At 41.0% G+C, this 23,877-nt stretch overlaps 1 protein-coding gene across 2 annotated transcripts in view; it reads right to left on the bottom strand.

Moving 5' to 3' along the window:
• Positions 1 to 6,162: 6,162 nt before the first annotated feature.
• Positions 6,163 to 23,877, bottom strand: part of CREB1 (cAMP responsive element binding protein 1) — a 45,716-nt gene continuing 28,001 nt past the window's right edge. Inside the window, exons 4-8 of one of the 2 annotated variants that reach the window (XM_073306621.1) lie at positions 23,235 to 23,335; positions 19,195 to 19,337; positions 17,780 to 17,962; positions 16,338 to 16,488; positions 6,163 to 12,835 (exon numbers count right to left, since the gene is read on the bottom strand). In XM_073306621.1, coding sequence (XP_073162722.1) covers positions 12,691 to 12,835; positions 16,338 to 16,488; positions 17,780 to 17,962; positions 19,195 to 19,337; positions 23,235 to 23,335 — 723 coding nt within the window. In that variant the 3' untranslated portion in view covers positions 6,163 to 12,690. Of the gene's footprint in view, positions 12,836 to 16,337; positions 16,489 to 17,779; positions 17,963 to 18,326; positions 18,581 to 19,194; positions 19,338 to 23,234; positions 23,336 to 23,877 lie in introns of those variants that run through there. The other variant, XM_073306622.1, reaches the window with a different exon arrangement.

Raw genomic sequence — 23,877 nt, 5'->3', positions numbered from 1 at the left:
AACTGATACACATGACAACTTTTCATTGGCAGCCTTGGCGCAGAAACGTGTGTCAGTCAGTTCACCCATGATTGCAAAGCAGAGCTCAGATCAGAAACTTGCCCGCAGGGGGAAGGAAGAGGCTCAGAACCAGACAGGAACCTTCTGTGTTCCTTGGTGCCAAAATACGTTTTCCGAGGATGAGAAGCAGCGAGAGCATTTTGCTGTCCTCATCACCCGCACAGGCTGCACTCACACTCTGTGTGTGTGTAACTTTGCCATCTGTTTGTTGAGTGGAGTTTGTGCTGCATCCCTCACACTGCTGCTGTGTCTAGTTAGAGCTTACTGCTGTTCTCTCCTGTCCCATCCGTCCCCCCCCCAGGCTGCATGCTGCTCACTCAGCTAACCTCACTGCAGGCTATTTGGGGAGGAGGGAAGTGATGTTGTTGAATTCCCTCCCCTTTAAATTGGATGTGGGAGGCCATAAGAAGCCACACAGAACACATATCCACACAGGGGTTGCGTCTGCTCGTGGGATGAGAGTTACTTTTAAGCGTAAAGAAATTAAAAAGGACAGTGACTGACTGAACTTAACCATACAGAGATTAATACACAACTCAATTTGGCTACCTCCCTGACCCCCCGCCTTTGTTTGAGGCTGTCATATGGTGGCCTTTCTCCTGGGGAGCCCTCCTGGGGCAGGCCATAGGACAACTAGTGCACCTGCCTCACTTTCTCCTTTCTTCCAGCATCTCCATTAAGGCCAGGCCTTTGTTTCCAAGTATAAATAGCCCTCTGCAGAGTTAATTTATTACAAAAAAAATCCCACAACCATAATCTAACCCTCCCCCGCACAGTCTAAATAGTGCAGTCAATCTTTCAAGTCCCAGCAGTCTATCCTGTACAGCTCCAACGTCTCTCGCCATGCCTACAACCGCCCCCATAGTACAGCTCCAGCATCTCTCACCACACTCCGGGTCTCAGGTACCGCTCTGTGGTCGCTCACCCCGTCTAGCTGGGGTGCTTCTCTGTGCTTCCGGTTTCATTCTCAGGTCTAAGTCTAGCTCTTGACCAGAGACATCAGCTGTCTCACTCCTTCATCATTCCTCAGCCTTCAGCTCTCCGGCTCAGGGAGCCAACAGGCATCTTCCTCTGCCACTTTCAGCCCTCTCTGGCCTGGGGAAGTTTGTAGGTGACCCAGACTGCCTTTCTGCCTTTTGCTTTCACCAGCCTGATCTGGCTCCGCTGCTCAACCAGGGAACGCTGACCACTCTCTCCTTCGGAGGCATCCCTGCCCATGTAGCTCTCAGCCCAGCTCTGCACTTCTTCTGAACTCCGTCTCAGGAGTCTGAATTCTGAACTCTCCTTCAGGGCATCCATCCCTGAGCATCCTGCACTCTCGGATCTGGACTCTGTCAGTGCCCCTAGGCAGGAAAGTTGGGTCTGAATTCATGGAAGGGACCAGCTACCCTGTTACAGAGAACAACCATAGTTTATCAGACAGCCAGTCTGAGATCCAGCGCATACATTGCTCGTCTTAGGAAATATCTCCCTAGCTTATCTCAGTTCTTCTTACACAGAAGATGGTAACTAATTTAACAGCCAGCAGCAGTCCAAGGAAATAATTGACTGAATTTGAGGTGTTTTCTTAATAGACCAGAGGCTCTCAAACTGCATTGCACCACAACTCCATTCTGACAACAAAAATTACTACACGACCCCAGGACAGGGGACTGAAGCCTGACCCCGGCCGCCCTGGGCAGGGCGGGAGCCTAAACCAAAGCCCAGGGCTTCGGCCCTGGATGGGGGGGCCTGTGACCTGAGCACCGATGCACAGGGCTGAAGCCAAAGCCTGAGCCCTGCAGCCCAGGGCTGATGCCCTTGGGCTTTGGCCCCAGGCGGTGGGGCTCAGACCTGGGCCCCAGCAAGTCTATCGCCAGCCTTGGCGACCCCATTAAAACAGGGTCATGACCTACTTTGGGGTTGTGACCCGCAGTTTGAGAACTACTGTAATAGATGATTGCCCACCCATTAGCAGTACAGGGTAAGCCGGCTGTAGGAATCCACAGAGAATCTGGTGGCTTTGTTAGGACCGGTTTCAGAGGAACAGCCGTGTTAGTCTGTATTCGCAAAAAGAAAAGGAGGACTTGTGGCACCTTAGAGACTAACCAATTTATTTGAGCATGAGCTTTCGTGAGCTACAGCTCACTTCATCAGATGTTTACCGTGGAAACTGCAGCAGACTTTATATACACACAGAAATCATGAAACCAGTGGCTGGAACGTGTGTGCGTGAAGTATACATGCATTTCTGCTGAAAACCACCCGCATGAAATCAGCACCTACTTTCTTAACACATGTGCTCCTTGGGTGTGTTCAGAGTCACAGCTGCTGGCTTTAGTTACAAACCCCCCCCATAGTTTTACTCTTTAGGCAAGACGTGGTGGTGGATTCCATTCGCATCAGCCACACGCTTACTGCGCTCTGCTGGGTTACTCCTGGGAATGCCCTTTTGAGGCAACAGGCTTACGGGGGCGGGGCATGTGTGTGTGATTGATGACAATTTGTCCTACACAACTGTTATTTCTGATTGTGAGGTGCAGAAAAGCAACCTGCTTTTCAGATTTCCAACTTGAACTTAACAAAAGGATTTTTTTCCCCACTGTAAGCCCAACATATTTGATAGGGACATCATTAAGAAATGACAATAAGGGAACCTAACAATGCCACTTGTACAGAATGGCTGGTAAGAATAAAACTGCTTTTTACAGTTTGGATGGACCCTGGCAACCATGTATCCAGAGGAGCTGAATGCCAGTTTCATCCATTAAGGGGACCCGCTTTTGCTTTCAAATTAAGTTGTACAGGTGAGCTAGCAAATAGCAAAAGAGAACACAGGTGCCATACAAGTCTCCTGATAGAAGAGTTAATGGTATTTTGGCCCCATCCAGACCTGTGAGAAAACTGGTAGACAAAAATAAAATGCAGAGAAAAAGAATCAGTTGAAATAAAAAAGTGTTTAAAAAAGTAACAAAAGTGAAAGATTCAAGTTAATGCAGAGTAAAGAATGTGTAAAAGAAAAAGGCAATTCAATCAATTTAGCAGTTAACACTTTAAAGTGTCATGAGCATAGCAGATGGTTAAAAAAACAAGAGACATAAACAGTTAATTCTATTTAAAGAGCTATCATGTTTAGAAATTAAAAACAAGTGAAAAGAAAGAAAAAGACTCCCCCAAATATTTAGCCAATAGAGCCAAAGGAACTAAAGGGAAAGTGGATGAGTATGGTTTTGATTTTCATTACATACAAAAATATTAAGCCCTGTGAGGGCTCTGAGAAGGGACCTCAGGATTCAACACATCCTGTGTGAGATTAAGAAAATCTGGAATCTAGGACAATTGACTGATTCCATTCTGTAATCTGAACATTGGTATTAGATTATTAATAGATCCCAATTATTCATTTTAGCAATATCGTTTACTATGTGTTTTGTAAAGTAATCAGATTCCATTGACAAATTTTATGTTGCTGCTTTCCCCCCTAGTACTGCAGAAGTCAATATGAATGTCTTTTGGGTACATCAGTCTGTGCACGAGCATTGTAATAGAATGGATGACAGCAGGAACATACAGTTACATAATCCCAGGTGAACACATCTTTGATTTCTCCTTTGTGTTAAGTGTTTAGGGCACACACTTGGATTTCAGGATGAAATCTGACTCATTTTACTTGTGCAAGACTCCCACATGTGTCACCGTAGGAGTCTGATTGAAGTCAACGGGAGTTTTACGTAAGTATGTGTTTGCACGGGGACTCTTACTGTAACACTCCCATTGATGGGGTAATGAATTTTAAAAAGACAAATAAATATTCCATTAGGAAATTCCTGGTCAGTTAAAACCATAGGATCCAGGCCAGGGAGGTGGTCAGGATATTCACTAAAAGAAGAGGAGTACTTGTGGCACCTTAGAGACTAACCAATTTATTTGAGCATAAGCTTTCGTGGGCTAAAACCCACTTCATCAGATGCATCGTGGGTTGTGCAGTCCACCACCAATGACCCATTCCTTTTTCTGTTTGCAAAACCTGGCTCTGTCTCTGGTGTCAACTCTAAACTCACTTATGTCCTTCCTGCATCTCACTAAACTGATCGCAAAGGTAGAGTCCTTAGCTACAACAATTCTGTCTTCTGGATGCATAGAGAGACAAGGTGGGTGAAGTAATCTCTTTTATTGGACCACCTTCTGTTGGTGAGAGGGCAAACTTGTGAGCCACACACAGCTGTTCTTCAGGTCCCTCTCACCAACAGAAGGTGGTCCAATAAAAGAGATTACCTCACCCACCTTGTCTCTCTATGCATCCAGAAGACAGAATTGTTGTAGCTAAGGACTCTACCTTTGCGATCAGTTTAGTGAGATGCAGGAAGGACATAAGTGAGTTTAGAGTTGACATCAGAGACAGAGCCAGGTTTTGCAAACAGAAAAAGGAATGGGTCATTGGTGGTGGACTGCACAACCCACGATGCATCTGATGAAGTGGGTTTTAGCTCACGAAAGCTTATGCTCAAATAAATTGGTTAGTCTCTAAGGTGCCACAAGTACTCCTTTTCTTTTTGCGAATACAGACTAACACGGCTGTTACTCTGAAACAGGATATTGACTAGGATTCATTGCTATGAAGCCTTAGGGCCGTTACTGAAATCTTCCAGCGTGTAACATTTAATAAAGGAGTGAACTTGTTTACAATATCATTAACACTAAGAAGATGCTTAAAAATATTTACACCATAAGGACCAAATTCTATTCTCTGCTACATCCAGGCAGCTGTTTTCAATAAGGTGGTGTGGCTAAAACTGAGGGCAGAATTTGGCCTTAACATAGGGAAAAAACTGCATCTTGTGCAAGTATTTTTCGGTCAGGACAAAAGACCCATTCTACTCAGGAAAGCAACCGCAAAGACATGTGACATGGATACAAGTTTAATATTTTTGCCAGCAAAAACTATGTAACTGTAATAGCATTTCTGCAGCGTGCTAAACAAAGTTACCCTCATGTGGCCTCGCAGTTCCTACCACTACCTTTATATGGTATAGTGTTAACTGACTTCCTTCACAATGAAATTCGAGCCAAGTTTTACTTCAGTACTCATGAGAGGGTAAGCCCTGGTGTCATCCTCTCCTAGATGGGATGGTGGATTTTCAAAAGAAAAATGTTCCATTAAGAAATTAGGTGGTCACTGAAAACCAGCCATAGAAAGGGGATGGAGGACTTCACTGCACTCCAGTGACCTTAATGGAGAGGCATCTGCTTACGGCAGTGCTGGATTTGGTCCACTGGCTTTTACCCCCACTGTTTGACCTGATTTGTAGATTACAACCCAGTCACGATCTTTGCATGATCCCAGTGCCTCCCTGCATTTTGACCTGCCACACATGATTACTTTGCAGTATTTTAGCCATGATGGTCCCAGGATATTAGAGACACAAGATGGGTGAGGTCATATCTTTTATTGGACCAACCTCTGTGTATGAAGTAGACAAGCTTTTGAGCTTACACAGAGCTCTTCTTCAGCTTGAAAGCTCGTCTCTCTCACCAACAGAAGCTAGTCCAATAAAAGATATGACCTCATCCACCTTGTCTCTCTATTACTACTTTGGATAGTGCTAGATTAAAACAATAGTATAGGTTTTACAACGGGATGTTCAATACACTGAAAGGCAACACATTTAAACCCGATAAAAGGAAATACCTTTTCCATACAACACACAATTATTCCACAAAACTCCCTGCCACCATGACAGTAGGTTTCAAATAAAGGATTAGACCCTTAGAAAGAGAGAAAATAGCAGAGGATTAAAAATAAATCAAAAGGTCCCGTTGTGTTTTTTTTTTTGGAAGGAATATAAAACCTTGTACTTCAGGATAGAAACCAATCTCCAATTAACTTAAACTAATGAATTAAGCTAGGAAGAAACTTTCCCTATGGGCAGGTTATCCCATAACAGCCTACAGCAGGATTTCTTGTATCTCCCTCTGAAACAGCTACTGTGAGATAGAGGATACAGGATTAGACAGACCATTATTCTGATCAAATATGGCTAACTTCTTACCTAACTGCTTTGTAGCTGCTTCCCCCAACACAGTCTAAATGGAACCCACTCCACAAAAAAGAGACTTTGTAGAGTTTTTAAAAGCATGTTTATGTGACTGCACATCAATGTTTGTGTAAAAAGGGATTTATGACAGTTTATACCACAAAGGTTACAGTAAGAAAAAGCACTTCTTTATGACAATAATTCACAAATTCACAAGGATCACTTTAATATACAAAGCAATTACTACCATTCTGAAACACAAAGCAGCTAATATGTACATAGTGTTAATAAAACGCATTATAACTCAGTACAATTTTTTTTTTAAACACAGATAAAGCACAAAAAGATTAAGTAAAAAAAAATTAAAGCAGGGATGTTTCTAGAATGTAGGGAATTGTAATAGGAACTTATTTCCCGCATCAAGGTTTCTTTGTTTAGTAATTTAACTCCCACAGAAATGCTGGAGTTAAGTCTGAAATACCCTGTTTTGTGCTGATAGTTTTGGGTAAAGGATCAGACATGGGGTGAGGTGAGCTTTACCCTCTCCATCTTAAATTAAAAAATAATAACCATAGTTAATAATAATCCTTGCTCTAGAAACCTCCCTGAAAAACATTGTTCTAAAAACATTTCAAATTATAAATCTGGCCTAGAAATGATTTATTTTTGACATGAACAACTGATATGTGGACAAGTCTGTGGGGGGTGTTTGGGAGCAGTTGCTAGTTACCACCTCACTCTGCCCCTTCCCTTCCTCACCACAGAAAGTCCATACAAGCAGTAGAGTGATAAATTTCATACAAATTTGCAGTTCTATAATTTTATTTCTTTTTTAAATATAAATAATTTCATTACACACACAAAATGGAGTGGCACCTGGATAAGATATAATTTGGGCAGAGCACCCTGCTGTCACCGATTCTTAACCGTAACCATTTGCAGATGGCCAATGGGCACAAGGCCCTTTTCTGGTTGGTTACCCCACTGCATGTTATCCCAGCTTTCCCCTTACTTCACAGAAATGCTGCCATAGGCTGAGACTCAAGGAACTGATTTCAATACCAGTATGCTTCCAAGTCACAAGTACAGCAAACGGTCAGCTTACGTTAAACGTGCTAACCTTGGATCATTAGCCTCCCTTCCCTCACCCTCTTCCCTGCCCAATGTATGTCTCCTGAGGACAGTAAACTTTCCCTATTTCTTGCTGGTGAGAATGAGATCTAAAATTACCATCTTATATCGTGAGCCAAAAAGTGCAGCTGGGAACTGCGCTTGCAGTACCAGAATGTAGACAGGTCAAGGTCTTTAATTTGTGCTAGGCAAATTTGCCTGTTCAATTCTCTTCACAGGCTATGATTTAAATACACTTACAAAAAACATTGCAAGCTGAAAAACCTGAAATACAAATCCTTTTTACAAATTGAATCTGGTCCCTCTTCCCTAAAGATACAGAAATATTGAAGCTACATCTATTAACAGAGCTGAACCTACCCTGAGCAAATCCCAGCTGGACCCTGTTTGTATATTGGTTTGAATCCTCCCAACCTAGCTCAGCTTTATGATACATTCAGGTCCCTCTCGGATCAGTATCTTTTATAACTAGCAAATTCAGAAGATCAAGGAAACCAGTCCTTAGTTACAGTCCACACAAACCGTGAATGTACAGGACATTTGAAAAGCTTACATTACAAGGATTCAGGGTATAGCTAAGTCATTAATTCCCCACATTGCCACTGCAAAAGAGAGTTAGCTGTGCTTTTTTTTTTTTTTTAAAGCTGAACGGGCGAGTTATCATTAGATGCACCTCCATTTCCTGGTGCCTAGAATCCATAAATCTTTTTGCATTTGTTTTCTTGGTATGCAGCTCCGGAAATGTGCAACTAGATGTCAAACTGGGGACAGGGGACTAACGTGACTGAAAAGGTTTCAGTTTTCCTTCCAAATTAATTCCCCTTTCTCACTTGAGTTCTTTGAACTAGTTCTGTTTTGTCTAAAAATAATTTAACATTCATCCCGTATGTGTTCCTAAGTGACAAAATGGGATCCCTTACATTAGACCTGGGTATCTAGCCTTTTGGTACTGCCAGTTCAGATCCCCTGCCATTTTGAAGTAGCACCTGCTGAAAGTCACGTGCTAACAGGCTTCATGCTGAAAGCTCTTCATGAAAGAGTCAACAGATTTGTGGAGAGGAGTGAGAATCACAAACAGGTAGTAGGTCTGTAATAATCATGTCAGGGAGCTTCTCAAGCAAAGCGAATATCCAATTGCTCTAAGCTTTTTTTCTTTTTGTAAAAGTGCACATTTTATCAAACATTTACAAAGCATATCACGTAACAAAAATAAATATACAACCTTTCCTTTAGGTCATTGGCGAATGTTATGTCACGAACTCTGTTCTCAGGGCAAAAAATGGCAATACAAACAGGATCTCAGAAACGCAGAGAAACCTTCCTATAACTGCCACAGGTTTGTGACCACTGATAATGAACTAACTTTAAAGTGTAGACTTGTTCTTGCTTTAACTTGCAAAAAGCACTGGCTATCTGTTTTAAAAATAAGCAGAGACCAGTTTTAATTAACAGATGACTGCCTGCAGCTGCTGTCTACTGGAAGCCCAGATTAAAAAACGGTAGTACAAATTTAGATCAGAAATGTTATGTATAGGGTGATTTGTCCTTGTTAAATTAACCTTTATTTTTTCCTGAGTCTTTGTATGGTTCCAAACACCCCACCACCTTTCTGGTCAACATTTAGTACCAGACAAGCCAGTAGGTCTGAGACACAAAGACAAACCATAGAACAACCAAAAGCCTACAGATGACTTCGTCCTGAAGAGCATGACTGGCTGGAATTGTGCTTTCAGATACTAGCAATGCTGCTGGCAACTATCCAAATCTGGTGAAATCATTGGTCAAATAAAAATGCATAGCCCCTACACCATGAGAAAAAAAAAAAGTCTTACCAGTGGTTTCTTAGTAAAACCCCTTCCAATTATTTTTGCCTTTGTTTTATAGCTGCCAAAGAGACAAAGCACAAAAGTGAATAATTTGGGGGGGGGGGGAGAGTTTTTAAACAATTGTTTATATTATTTCAAAATCTCCATCTAAGAAAAACACAATAGCTTTGAAGGATGAAATAAAATCCTTTAAAATGGGTAACTGAACAACAGCACACACACAAAAAAATCAATAATAAGCGCCTGAATAATGTAGCCCAAACCTACTGAAAATGTAAGCGTGCGCACACACTCACACACACACAAAAGTAAAAATTGTTTCTGACCTCAATATACTATAATACTCAGCATTCCTGACTTAAAAGCTCTCAGAGCTGTAGATTATATACTGTGTGTGTATATATATATATATATATATGTACATATTATACATATGTATTTTTTCCAAGAATATCTAAATTAAGAGAGCACCTCTGACAATATCTTAACTGCCTGCTTGGTGCCTTTGTTCTGAAAAATAATGACATTACAAAAATTATATTTGAAATCAATTCTTATTTATTATGAACGTAATGGATCTAGCCCTTTCTAACCCTCTCTTCAGTTAAAACCAGGCTATTAACGCGTGAAAACTCACAACCGTGAGATCTAAAACAAGCCTCCCATTTAGTTTCAGCAGAATTTCTGTTCTACAGCAAAATGGCCCTAAGTTATAAAAGCTGACTACCCCCAACACCTTGCTATTTGTTACTGGATTCCTGTATTGTCTTTTTCTTTCCCTTTTTGGCCAATGTGAATACTAAAGCATAAACTGGTAAAATCAGCCAGCCCTGTACTTGGTCTAATATGATAATTTTTATTCTTGACTTGTTTCATTTCCATTAAAGAAATCCAAGTCCCCAAATCCTCAATGCTGCGCACAAAAATAAAGATTCTTGTTGACCTTTGGGTAGTTTAGAAGGCTCAATTTTTGTGTGTGCGACCTTAATGCTGATGAGGGTCTGGACTGTTAACCCTGAAGAGCCTATCCACAGGACACGTACAGCACAGACATTAGCAATGGGAGCTTTCCCACACTGCCCAGTGAATGATTCCACTTTGTCCTGGAAGGAGCACCTCTGGGGCTAACAGTTCAGTCTCCACAGCCTATTCAGTTCTTGGTCTCTCTCTGCTGAGAGACTATTAACGAAGGTGCTAATTAGTGCCAATATTCTAAAAGGAACAGATCTGAGATCATCAACTAATTTCATGCAGGTTCACCACAAAACCCAAGTTTTTGCAAATGGATGGTTCTGTAGTGAGAAAAACCTTGCTTCATGTAGAGTATTTACAGCTTTTTTAATTCTCAGAGCTGGAGTTATTACATATAATTGTTTAAATGAGGCAATCAGTAGTCCACTCCTGCAGTATCATCAGGAATTCTGCTTCTAGCACTAATTCTGAGAAAATACCATGCATTTATAGTAAGCTATTTGTCTAGAGTGGGGGGCACAAATTCACTCCAATATATGTATTCTCCATCTTTAAGAATCTGCAAATTTTAATAAAAGCACATTTGAGAATTTGGGGGCTTTCTTTAAGTTTGCATCACTAAACTCATACAGTGACCTCTAAATTTTAAAAAAATAAAATACAAAAGGAAAATCACTCCTCTACTGCAGATAAAAATAGGCCATGTATAAAAACTATTTGACAATCTTAGATTTGAAAACTTATCCTTTCACAATCCTGATACTCATGTTCCAGTTTTGTTTAATTTGACATACAAACAAAACTTGACCTTAAGTTATCTCTGACCCAAGATGAAACAATAATGCTCTTTCTTAAACCTCTTGGAAACCGAATGCCCTTTCAAATAAGAAAGCCAGAACTTTCAATACTGCTTACAGCTGTTTGAGTCAATTGCTTACAGTCCTCTCAGTGTCTTTTATTATAATGCCATCTTGGCTCTTTCACCATTTAAAAGGATCTTAAATTGAAATTTTACCTTAAACAGACTGAGTGAACAGGAGAAAATATTAGCTAATACTTAGATAGCCTAGGTATTAGTACAGACCATAGTCTTGTGTGTATGTCTATATACACAAAGCTTGAAATAATAACCAGGACCTGAGATCCAGAGCAAACTTATTTCATCAAATGACCAAGTTAAAACATCACAGTCTGGCTTTAAAGGGCCAATACACAAACTAACATGATTCTTTTTGACACACAATGGAAATCCTAATGTTGAGTACAGAGTTCACTGTTTTTAACATGATACATCTACTGTTTCTTGCCATGTATTTCTGGGAAAAATAGCTATGCCCTCAGTGCATACTCAAGGGCCTGATCCTGCAAATGTTTGACACATGTGAGTAACTTTACTCAATAAGTAAAGTATCTGCTGGATCTGGCCCTTTACATTAAAACCATCCACTGAATAAATTATGTACATTTATGGTTAGGATGGGCAGGTTCATAGTCAGTATTTCCCCCAAACACAGTTCTCACCCTAAAAGTCTGCTAAAAGTGGATTCAGTAGGGAATATTTAGTCACATTTGTAGTCCTCATATTTGAAGTTGTCTTACAAAGACGAATTTTAAGTATAGAGGGAGGCCTCAGGGTTTGAAAAAGAATGTAGGAAACCAGTGTTCAACATAAAAGTAATGCAGATAACCTACTTGTTTGAGTACAGCTGAGACATTCAGAGGAATTCCATGTTCATCAGTGAATTTATACATGGAGTTGGTGATATAGTTGTCTTGGATAAAAACAGGTAGGGCTTTAAGCATTACTCTTGTTTACTATGTAACTGTCTTCTAAACAAAAGCTGTTCTATGTTACCTTTGTATACTTTGAGTTCATTTCCCATCCAATATCAAGATATTTCACTCAGTTGGTAATTTCTTTTAGTGTATTCAAAATATTGAACACACAGACACACATACATACACCTACCGCAAGAAGCAACAACTGACAAATAATGGAGCTAGTTTCAATTAAATGGTTTCTGAGGTATGGAGAAGCTTTTATCAATCTAGAAGGCGGAGAGATTACAGATGACGCACCAAAAAGCCTTCTGGGCTAGTTTAATAATTTTCTCTCCATACTAAGAATCTGTATATGGAGCTCCCTTCGTTTGGCATGCCACTCAGCCATATATTTGTATTGTTTATAATGAATATGTATCAATTTGGCAACCATTGCTTCTTCATCGCACCATACCTACTTTTATATATATGTGGTCCACAAAGTACTTCAGGCCAAGAGGATGAGGGTGAGTCTGTCCCTAAGGCAATCAAAAGAGGTCAGCACAAACTCTTGAAATCATACAAAAGAACCTCCTCCCCCACAAGTCTTCACAAATGAACATTATTACTCCTTGAAAATGATGGGGGGCATGAGAAAGAAGTATTTTTTTCTTCTTCTTCTTCTTCTTCACGCTCAGGATAGTTGTGATGAAAATAATCTCTTAGGAGGAGAAGTGGAGGCAAGTGTTTGAACATTCACAGTTTAATGCAAAGCACAGACTAATTAAATTCTGTAGTTGCTTTCAGGCAGTTTCGCGCATAGAAAAAAAAGAAATGTTTAGAAAATAAAAAGTTTACTTTGTCTTTCTGGTTGTGGGTAAAACCAGTCTCTATCCCACCTTGACAAGTGAAAATGGGATCCAAAATTAATCTGATTTGTGGCAGTAAAGGTCCTTAAGTGCTTTCAGCTCCTCAATCAGTGTCTTGTTTTGGTTTTCAAGCACAGCCACTCGGTTTTCTAGACATTTCACATATTCCTTCTTCTTCCTGCGACACTCACGTGCTGCTTCCCTGTAAAGCAAAAAAGGCCATTCAAACCCAGAACATTTGAGACCATGAGCTGCTTTTGAGCTTGATTGTTCAGGTCAAACTGCCAAAACAGTATCAGTGTTTTCAGAACCTGGCTGTAGAATTAGAGGTATTTGTAATTCAGGAAGAAATTAAGTATATAATGATTTACATCTCAAATCACGAACATATCAAAATCACAAGGATCACTCCAATATATAAGTAGCAGCAAATAAACACCAACAAAATTCTGCCTGGTTTAGAATGTGACTCTGAACAGTATCGTAACTATGGCGGCCTTTGTGTTGAGTGCTACAATTTCACTGGGTTCTATAATAAGGGTTAAGATGAGTAAAAAACCTGTATAAGAGCAATGTTCATCTTTCTAGTAAACCCATCCGTTTGCTATGGCACAACTGAATAATGACAGCAGTGATAAAAAAATGTTTAGCTTTGTTTACCCGATGCAACAGAAGCTATACTTAAGGCACTCGTGTATTTGTCCTCTACCTGTACCAAACCTTGCTAACAATGCCCTCATTTTACTGACACTGTTCATATCACTGCACTTAATATTACAAAAAGAAAAGGAGTATTTGTGGCACCTTAGAGACTAACCAATTTATTTGAGCATGAGCTTTCGTGAGCTACAGCTCACTTCATCGGATGCATACCGTGGAAACTGCAGAAGACATTATATACACACAGAGACCATGAAACAATACTTCCTCCCACCCCACTGTCCTGCTGGTAATAGCTTATCTAAAGTGATCATCAAGTTGGGCCATTTCCAGCACAAATCCAGGTTTTCTCACCCTCCGCCCCTCTCCCCCCACACACAAACTCACTCTCCTGCTGGTAATAGCCCATCCAAAGTGACCACTCTCTTCACAATGTGTATGATAATCAAGGTGGGCCATTTCCTGCATAAATCCAGGTTCCCTGGCCCAACTTGATGATCACTTTAGATAAGCTATTACCAGCAGGACAGTGGGATAGGAGGAGGTATTGTTTCATGGTCTCTGTGTGTATATAATGTCTTCTGCAGTTTCCACGGTATGCATCCGATGAAGTGAGCTGTAGCTCATGAAAGCTCATGCTCAAATAAATTGGTTAGTCTCTAAGGTGCCACAAGTCCTCCTTTTCTTTTTGCAAATACAGACTAACACGGCTGTTACTCTGAAACTTAATATTACAGCATTTCAATCTTAGCAACCACATGGACACAGTACACTCATCTTACCAGTGTCTATTGTATCAATAATACAGGGACCAAAAAGTGATGAAGTAAGCTTCAATATAGTAAGCCACAGGGCTGCTTTGTAAAAACTGGTGTTGAAGCCCCCTAACTCAGATGCCAGCCCTCTAAGTGCAGTGCTGGTACCAGAACGCTAAGAGCATCAATGAAAAATACCTCAACAGTGCCAAACTAAGTGCATCCTGAAGCAATAACAAAGAGGCAAAAACTTTACGAGGCACTAAATTATCAGCACCAAAGTGTAGAGGAAAAACAGGTGTCAAAATGCTACAATACTGCACTGAAGCAACCAGAGGCAAGAACCTCAAAAATGAATGTTTACCAGACCTGACTGGAAGGCTGGATAAAAGATCTGTAAAGGATACCTAGCTAGGGGGCACTGGGATCTGGTAAAAAGCTGTAGCAACCAGGACATTTGGAAGGCAATATTTACATGCAACAAGGAGAGGGTGTGACAGCCAGTTTCTGCCCTGGGTGTACTCCCTCTTTGAAGGGGAGTTCTGGGGTCATCCACCAGCTGGGGGATCTCCAACAGCATGACCGTGATGATCTGGATCACTCTGCACAAGGCCTGGATCTCATGGTGATCCCTTGAGAGGGTGGAGTTGGGGGCATGATCCCTATTTTTGTAATGCCTTTCATTCAAAAGATCTCACACCACCCCTGTTGGGTACATAAATAAGATCATGACCGTTTTACAGATAAGGAAACTGAGGACCAGAAGGGTTAAAACCAAAGGTCACAAAGGGCTTGATTCGTTTCCCATTAAAATCAATGGAAAGACCCCACTGACATAAATGAATGATGGGACAGGCCTAAAGTCACAGAGTGGCAAAGCCAGGAAAAGAACCCAAATCCCCTGCTCTATCCACATGTCATCTGGAAGCTGCATAAGACTTCTGTGTAACTGACATAAAGTCAATTCATGACTGTGACCCAGGTCCTCTTTATGCCAACTAGCAGAGCCCTATGGTTTCTCAAATAGAAGAGGCTCTAGAAGGTAAACAGTTACACCAACTATTTACGAATATCTGAAACCTGTCCTGAAAGAGGAGACGGGACCTTTTGGGTAAAGACCTTTTGAAAAGGTGAATTCTGCAGTTCAGCACTAGTTATTTCTTCATTCATACTACTCAAACAGTGCACAACACTCTGTTCATGTGATGACCTCTCGCAGTGTATCCCTGGCTTACCAATAAACAGAAGATACACTCACCGAGGTAACACAGTTGGCTTTTTGGAACAAGTCAGTCAATCAGACCCTTCACAACCCCCAGGATTTCTTTCCCATCACAGATGACAGAAAACATTGCCATTTTCTTTCTTTCCATTTTCTTTACTGTTTAATGCAGAGGTGTCAAATACATGGCCTGTTCTGCAGCTCAGATAGGTCACAGAGGGCCCAAATGGGAGGAGCTGAAGGGGGAGCTCAAGCTTGTTGGGGCGGAATCAGATAAACCTCTTTCTCCTTTTCCCACTCCCAGCCAGCCACTTTCACCTCCACAACATCTGGACTTGAGCAGGCTCTTTCCCAGCCTCTCTCTGACCCCACGCTCCTTGTTGCCCTCCTTCCCCACAGTGTAATAGGCTTGGGGGAGTGGCTGTTTCTCTCCCGCCTCATCAGTTCCTGCTTCTCCAAACATCCCTACCTCATAGCGTAGAGTTCCTTTTTCTCTCTCCCCCACCCTATCTGCTGCCACTGCTGAGACATGAGACTCCAGGCTCAGAGGAGCACCTGCTTCTCTACCCCTCCCCTTGGCTCCTGCTGCCTCCAGAGAATAGAACCCACGGGGCAAGTGCCCAAAGGGAATGGGTGAGATGAGAGAGAGAATTCACCGAAGTGGGAGGTGAGCACAGGGACTAGTGATCAGCAGAATGCACAGAAGGCTAAGTTAAAGAACAGAGGAAAGGAGATTGCATAAATGTATTTACTTAACAGATGCTAGTTGAAAGGGTAACTCAGCCCTTGCAGAATGAACTGACAGCCAAGTCTTATGGCTTCATAACCACAATATACTGAGTTACCAGATGTTGTTTGTCTTAGTTGGCATCTTTAAAGAAGCTTGACCTTCTTCAGATAGTGTTTCATAAAAGGGATGAGAAAGGCCAGGAATCTATTTGCATAAACAATTACACACCCACTCTTCTCGAGACCTGTTAGAAATGTAATGTGTATATTGCACGAGTTTAACACTTAGTACTCTAATTCTATGCACAACTAAAGCAAAATCAACACTACACACATACCTGTTCTTCATTAGACGCACTTCTCTCTTCCGTGCAGCTTCCTCTGCTGGCTGGGTGGGAAGTGCTGGGGAGGAGGCCATGACCACGCCAGGTGCAATGGTGCTGGTGGGTGCTGTGCGAATCTGGTAGGTCTGCACGTCTCCTGAGGCAGCTGAAAGGGAAGTATAGTGTTAGGTTACACAGCACTGTGAGAATCCACTGTTAAAATACTGTGTGAATAACACCTAGTCACCAATCTAAGCATAACCAGATAAAATGAGGTGATGACTCTAGGCTACAATACAGGAGGGATTAGCATTATCCGGGTTATCGGTAGTTCATTCCTAGTTTAGTATATTTATGGTTGCATCCATTCTTGCTGAAGAGGGCTTAGCTTGTGTCTGATAACTAGATTTATCTGCAGCTGCTGGTCCTACTGCACATTTATCTTCCACTGGATTTCTGACAGTTCTATTTTGTGAACAGGCTAAGCAACCATAAGTCTAGCAAGGTAAGCAGGAAATAGCTTTTAGGATCTTCCTAGGCAAACTGTACTTTTCAAGTGAACTCCAAATGACTAACTGCAGATGCGAACTGGTATCTGGGGGTTTTGTGCAGAAACGTAGGATGTGTATCCATGGCAGGCATGTGTGCAATTTAGACACTAACCTTTGAAACACAGCCCATAGCACAATGCTATTTCTTTATGATCAGCTTTTATTTACTTGGGAGTCTATTGCATTTTCACTATTACTTGAAGAAATGGCTTTTTAAAAAAATATACAAGACAGAAGATCAACAAGACATATTTTCCTCATACATATTATTAATCTTAATGCACTAATATTCATCAAGGCTTGAAAGTCTCTCGCTCGAATGACTTGAACAGAGTCAGAGCAAAATCAGAAGCATCCTTTTTTAACAATGTCTGTTTTGTAATGCCAGGAAGAGCATTAAAAATGAACAGTGATTTCTAACGGGAGAGGGCAGTTAATTACTAGTAAAGGAAAATTCCCCTACGGAAAGAAAAGATTTTGAACAGATCTCTGCCCAAAGAACAGGAAAACATTCCTAAAACTTTACTTCTAATTTATCATCATTGCAGATAACCACTTGACAGAAATTAGGAACTCTCAAGAAATTTGTGTCACAGGTTTTGGGGAACAGATAGCAAACATTCTCTTGAAAGAGCTGAAGGAAATAACGGTATGGACAAAGCAAAAGTTAACTAGCTTTCAGGAACCGAAATAGAAGCATTTTCTATATCCAAAAATATCTTAAGTTTGTTTCGAGTGAGAGAAAATGTGACATATAGTTTTGTCTTGAATTTATTTTATCTGTTTTAGAATTTGATCTGTGCCAAAACTGTTAATTGCTTTTTCTGACATATTTGAGGGAATTATTTTGGCAAGTTAAATTCCCCTGGGACTAAACATAAAATGATGGATTATGACGTTTCGTACCCTGTACAACAACTTGGTTACTCGGTACAAGAATCTGTTGTCCATCAGTGGTCTGAGCATATTGTAAAATGGTGGTGCCAGGCTGGGTTGCAGCTGCGTTCGTCATGGTCAACGTCTGGAGGCCCTGTACTCCATCTGTGCCATTGTTAGCCAGCTGTATTGCTCCTCCTTGGGTGATAGCAACTGAAAACAAGTACATTTGATACAATAGTTAAAAGATTAATTTATTCAATATCCTACATGGTTATTTACCATTTACAGCCCAGTTACAGAAGAACAGTTTGAAACATCTGAGTTAAATCCCTCGTATAACTACATACCTTAACATCAGATAGGTCACTATAACTGTATTTTAGAAGTGGTCATTCTTCAGCAATGACCTATCATTTCATTCAGTACCATAAGGTTGCCACCTTTCTGACAAACAAAAATATAGACCAAGTTTTGCCTCTCCTATCAATCACATCCCTGCGATGAACTATATCCCGCCCAATGTAGAGCCAAGAATTGTAGTATTTACTGAGTTGATGATTTTCTTGTTGGCTACCTGCTCTTTTCTCTTTTTTTCCTTCTGCTCCTTCCTCTAATTCCTCTCCTACACGCTTTTCTCTTCCACTTTCACCTTGCTGTGTCCATTTTGTTCTCCAGTGTCTTTTCCTGCTTGAATCTCCTTCTCCACTACCTCTCCATCCCCTTCCCATGCATTGTTTCCACACACACATATCCAGCCTCTCATTCCGTCTAATAATTTTGTTTCCTCTTCCCTTTCACTTCCTCAATCCAATAATTTCCATGCCAGTATTCAGGCTGCAGTGGGAGCACATCTTACACAGATCCCCTCATTCAGCGCCTCTAGAGTATTTCTCTGCTTTTCCACATCTATATCAGGATGTATCAGACAGAGCAGATATTGGCAGGAACAGTATTTGTACATCGATGGTAGAAGTGGAGTGTCAGCAACATCAATCTCTAAAAAAAATCAAGAGGCAGACTGGGGAACAGACCAGGGAGCAACTATAGCACAATGCTTTTAAAAGGACACTTATAAGAGGAATAAGTCATTTGATAGGTCTTCTCTTCCCCTTCTTGTACACTTAACAGGAGTTCATCTGTTTGTTTTAGCTGATGGAAAGTAGAACATGTACCATACTAACAGCAACCAACAGGGCTTGGGAATGTAAATTATACATTTTACACACCCACAGCTGGAATGTACTTAAAAGTCACAGACCCTAGTATATAGAGAGAGTCATGGAACAGGATTAATAAGGCTTCTGACATTGCATAAGGGTCAGATTAAACTAGTGTTATATTGGCTTCTTTTACCCCAGCCCAAACAGTCATGCAAGTAGAATTTAACAGTTCTCTTTCTTCCTGTCCAACTACCACAACCAATAATAAACGTAACTACATACTGTACTGCCCACTGCTGGTTTGGTAAATTGGAGTTGGCACTGTTACAGTGGTGATGGCAGGTGCTGATGTCTCCTCTTCAGACTTTTCTTCTTCAATCCTTGGCACTCCTGGGGCGTCTGAGGATAAGTCATTCAAAATTTTTCTGGCAAAGACAGTGTGTTGTAAAAATTTTAACAAAAAGTGAAAGTAAAATCAATTCTACTAGCTACTTGGTGCTGGGGAAAACTGAAAAGTGTAGCAAATAGGGAAATAAAATACATGGGATGGGAAGAAAAGTTAAAGCACACTTTAAAACGATTTTAGGTAACTGTTTTAAAAATGCCATCAGAAAAGGGTGCTGTGGAATCAATCTAGAATAGCCTGTGTGTTTCTGCATACTTGGATCTAGAACTCACATTTTCCCTTTTTCGTCAAAAACTTCTTTATCATTTATATACTTTTTACAAGTTTTCTGCTTTCAGTCACAGAAAGATGTGAAAAAAGAAAGCAAGAGCATTTAAAGCACCAAACCCCCTCATTGCCCCCACCCACACTCAGAGGAGTGTACCTGCTGCAGAGGCCACCAAGGCCTAAACTTCACCCAGGGACTTAAGTTTCAAAAACTTGGCAGAAATTATTGTGAAGTGCAACCAGCACATGACCTACCATCTGTTCAGGAGACAAAGCTGGGCATTTTAATGAAAGTCACACAATTAAATCCACAGATTAGGTAACTGTTCTGCTTGAGAAAGCTTTGGGACTTGCAATAGTAAAGGGGGGAAGGAGCAATTTGGGTTTAATTACTGAGTTGGCTTAATTATTTAAAGCCAAAATGGACAAAACATAACATACCTTAGAACCTCAGTGTTACGGCCACCAGACTTATGAACTGACTGGGCAACCTCACACCTCATTTGGAACCGGAGGTTTGCCATCAGGCAGCAGCAGAGACAATCAATCAATCAAATAAAGCAAATATAGCACAGTACTGTGTTAAACGTAAACTACTAAAAAAATTAAGAGAAAGCTTAAAAAGAGATTTGACAAGGTAAGGAAATTGTTTCTGTGCTTGTTTCATTTGAATTAAGATGGTTAAAAGCATTTTTCTTCTTCATAGTTAAATTTCAAAGCCGTATTAAGTCAATGTCAGTTGTAAAAGTTTGAAAGAACAACCATAACGTTCTGTTCAGAGTCACAAACGTTTCAGAGTTACGAACAACCTCCATTCCCGAGACGCTCGTAACTCTGAGGTTCTACTGTAATCATAAAGGCCATGGATCTCACTGACTATGTCTAGAACTGACTGGGATAGCTGCTCAACAAAACAGCTGCCCAAAATACTTGGGTCTACCACCTGCCCGCTGTGATGCGATCTGACTGATAACTCTCTCTACCAAGAATACGGAGGAGTGGCAAACTCTCTTTTATTGACTGCACGCTCCATCGTATGCAACTGCAAAAGGCTTCATTAGGCAGCAAGGCAAATTGGGATTTTCTTTTGTTTTTGTATGAAGCATCTATTAGTTCTGATGTGGTTTGCACCCCTAGTTCTCATCCAAAAACATTTGAAGAACCCAGGCCCAGACTACACTGAATTTTCCTGCCTGGCTTTGGTAGCCAAACCTATATTGCTGTATTCCAAGGAGGCTAGTCAATTACCAAACAATTTGAGAGGAAGACAGAGATAGAAACAGGGCTTTGTTGTTGTTATTAATTAGACTTTGTTAGTACCTAGGAACCCCAATTGAGGATCAGCTCCCCATTTTGCTAGCCGCTGCACAGACAAGTAACAAAGACAACAGTCATCTCCCTGGAGAGCTTACAATGTAGGCATCAGACAGGTGATGAGACAGAAAAGATGAGACAGGTGGACAAAACAGACAAAACAGATGGGGGGTTGTGGGGATGAGGTAATAATAAAACTAAACAGCAGTTATCAGAAAAGCAGAAATTACAGCTCACCACTTTCCTAACCAATGCCGGATGGGCATGGTAGGTGCTGTGGCAGAGGTAAAGTGTTAAGAAGGAATTTCAAAGATGATAAGGTGGTGGCTTTACGAATTTAGATGGGGACTTTCTCACAGGCACATGAGGTGGCGTGGAAAAAGTGCAAGATATCTGAGGAAAAAATGGACAAGCAAGGTGAAGGTGTGGTCATCAAGGAGTTCGTTATGGCTCCCTGATTCTGTGGGCTGATCTCTACCAGCCCTGTCCCTGATGTAAATTACAGCAGCCTGGGTTATGCTAGTTGAGAACTGGCTGTACTCTGGTCCTTTCTGTCCCAACATGACCCTTCCGCTGGGGTGGGGAGGCTGGCTGGCATAGGAGCTTTATACCAGTTGAGTTGCCCCCTGCCTAAATGGCACATAGAAGCTGACTTGAGGGGAACAGAATCTGGCCCTAAGTGACTTCATCAAGGCTAGAGACGCAGTCAGTGTTAAATCTGAGATGAGAATGCATGAGTCCCTTGTTCTCAGTGCTCTGTCTTGTTCACTAAACTCTGTTGCCTCATTTCGTTCAACTGCCTTTTCCTTGTGGTCAGAGGTCATACTGGGTGCTCAACAGAGGAGAAAGCTCAGCTGCAGACAGCTGACTAGGAGGAAGTCTGTGGCAGATTTAACACCAGTAGCCCTGCCCTCCACAGCTACAAACATACCTGGGGCACTCACAAAATCTAGAAGCCTGCCGTCATGGCTTTAATGGACCCTCAAAGACCCTGAATGGCTATAGAAGGGGACATAGAATAACCTGTGCACGCTAGGAAAAATGAATAACAAGTTTTCAAGCCAGGTGACTGGCTTATATTTTCAAGCCAATTTTCAAAAAAAGGGCTAGAAATGTATAACTGGATTTTCAGAAGTACTGAGCACCCACAAATCACTTTGACATTGAGGGGAGCTGTGACTGCTTATTAAAACTGCATAGTTAGTACGTTTTAAAACAAAAAGTGAGATTTTCATTTTAAGGCTCCCCAAATCAGAGTTAGTGTGAAGTATGATTATGGGTCCCAAGGCCAATTCTGATCCAAATAAGTGATTCCAGTACTGTCTCCATATCTGCTACTGACATTGTCCCTGCACATTTTCTGAGGATGTGGGGCTCATTCTAGACCTTCACATGTCAAAGTAAGGATAAGTGTCAGTTTCAGCACACCAAAAAGCATTGCTGAATGGAATTACATATAATCAATTGCTCCACGGTACTGAATTTTAAAAAGTAATTCATTTACTCAAATACAGAAGAAAATTCAACCCTGCCAGAATGAGCTGTTCTTTGTAACGTTCATGGGCATTTACTAAAGGAAGGAAGACATGAATGTCTGATTTAAAGAAAAATACCAGTTGTTCTGCTGCATAAGTGCTTACATGGAAGTTACAGATGCCGAAGGCTAGCTCTAACTCACACCCACGGCGTTCCTGATTTCGAGCATTTTGAAGAGAATAATACATGTAAACTAGCTTGACTAGGCCACTTCTCTCTCTGCTGGGCACCTACAGCCTGTTTGGTTATTAACTAGTTTTCCCCAAGAAGCATGGCAAATTCTGAAATACCACCTACAGCAGTTTTAATGAGCCACACAATGTCATGTTTCCATTGAAAGTCTCAGGTGAAGGAAAGAATTAAATCTGACTGTTGCTAGTGTTTCAACATTAACAACAAACAGAAAGGTTGATTTTACAGAGACTACAGAATATACAGCAGCAACCTGCCTGCACATTTCAGTGGCGCTCCAAGAATTAAATATCCATTTAAGCGACTTCTAAGGCTCCTCTCACAGTTGTATCTAAATGCTACACATAAAGACTTATTTAGCATTCAGCTTATTCTCAATTGATTTTCTTTCCTATCTCTCCATAACGGCAGATATTTTTCTCTTCCTCCTTATCTTATTCTGCTTATCTCCTGGCATCCCATCAGAAATTGGTCATGGAAATGTGTCACTGAAGGAATATTTTAATAAAAAAGTAGATCTCACATTAACTACAGAAACACACTATTTGTCTACCCATTTGCTGAATAAATGCATCAAGCAAAATGCTTCAGCTTTTAACATCCATACCTATAGGAGGGTCGTCTGGAAAGGATCTCTCTGCGTTTCTGAGAGTCTGTGACACTGTCCACTGACTCCTGTGAATCTTCACTTTCTGCAATAGTGGAGATCTGTAAATAAGAACAGAATAAATTTACCACTGTAAGCAAGTTTAACAAGCTACTTCTACAGTAATAAATCTACCACTAAAAGCAAGTTTTCACAGTATGCGAAAGACATTCCCAATACAAGTACTATACAGGACTTTGACCTAGAAAATCAGAAGTAATAGCTGATCACTTGTTACTGGATACATAGATGCCCAAACTCAACCATCTAGCTTCAGAAATGTATTTAACAATTAAGTCACTCAAATGAGAGAATATATAATGGGCAAATTATTATAAATAATGGTTCCACCCACTTTTTTCTTTCCATAACTCCTTCTTTCTATCCTGCTTCCATCCAGTCCAAAGAACCAAAGCAAGGTAGGCAGTCAGGTCTGGAGACACAGTAACTAGAAGCAACGTGGGATTGAAAGCAGAAGGGTCTGGAGACAAAGGGAATGAGGAGTGCAGTTGTGACAGAACCAATTATAAAACTCTACAAGGATATGGAGGTCCTGCAGGAGCCTTTCCTGGTTTTATGCTGTATACTTGGTGCTTAAGGCCTC

The sequence above is a fragment of the Lepidochelys kempii genome, chromosome 11 (genome assembly GCF_965140265.1).
Source record: "Lepidochelys kempii isolate rLepKem1 chromosome 11, rLepKem1.hap2, whole genome shotgun sequence".
Taxonomy (NCBI): Eukaryota; Metazoa; Chordata; order Testudines; family Cheloniidae; genus Lepidochelys; species Lepidochelys kempii.
This window is presented reverse-complemented; position numbering and strand designations above follow the sequence as displayed.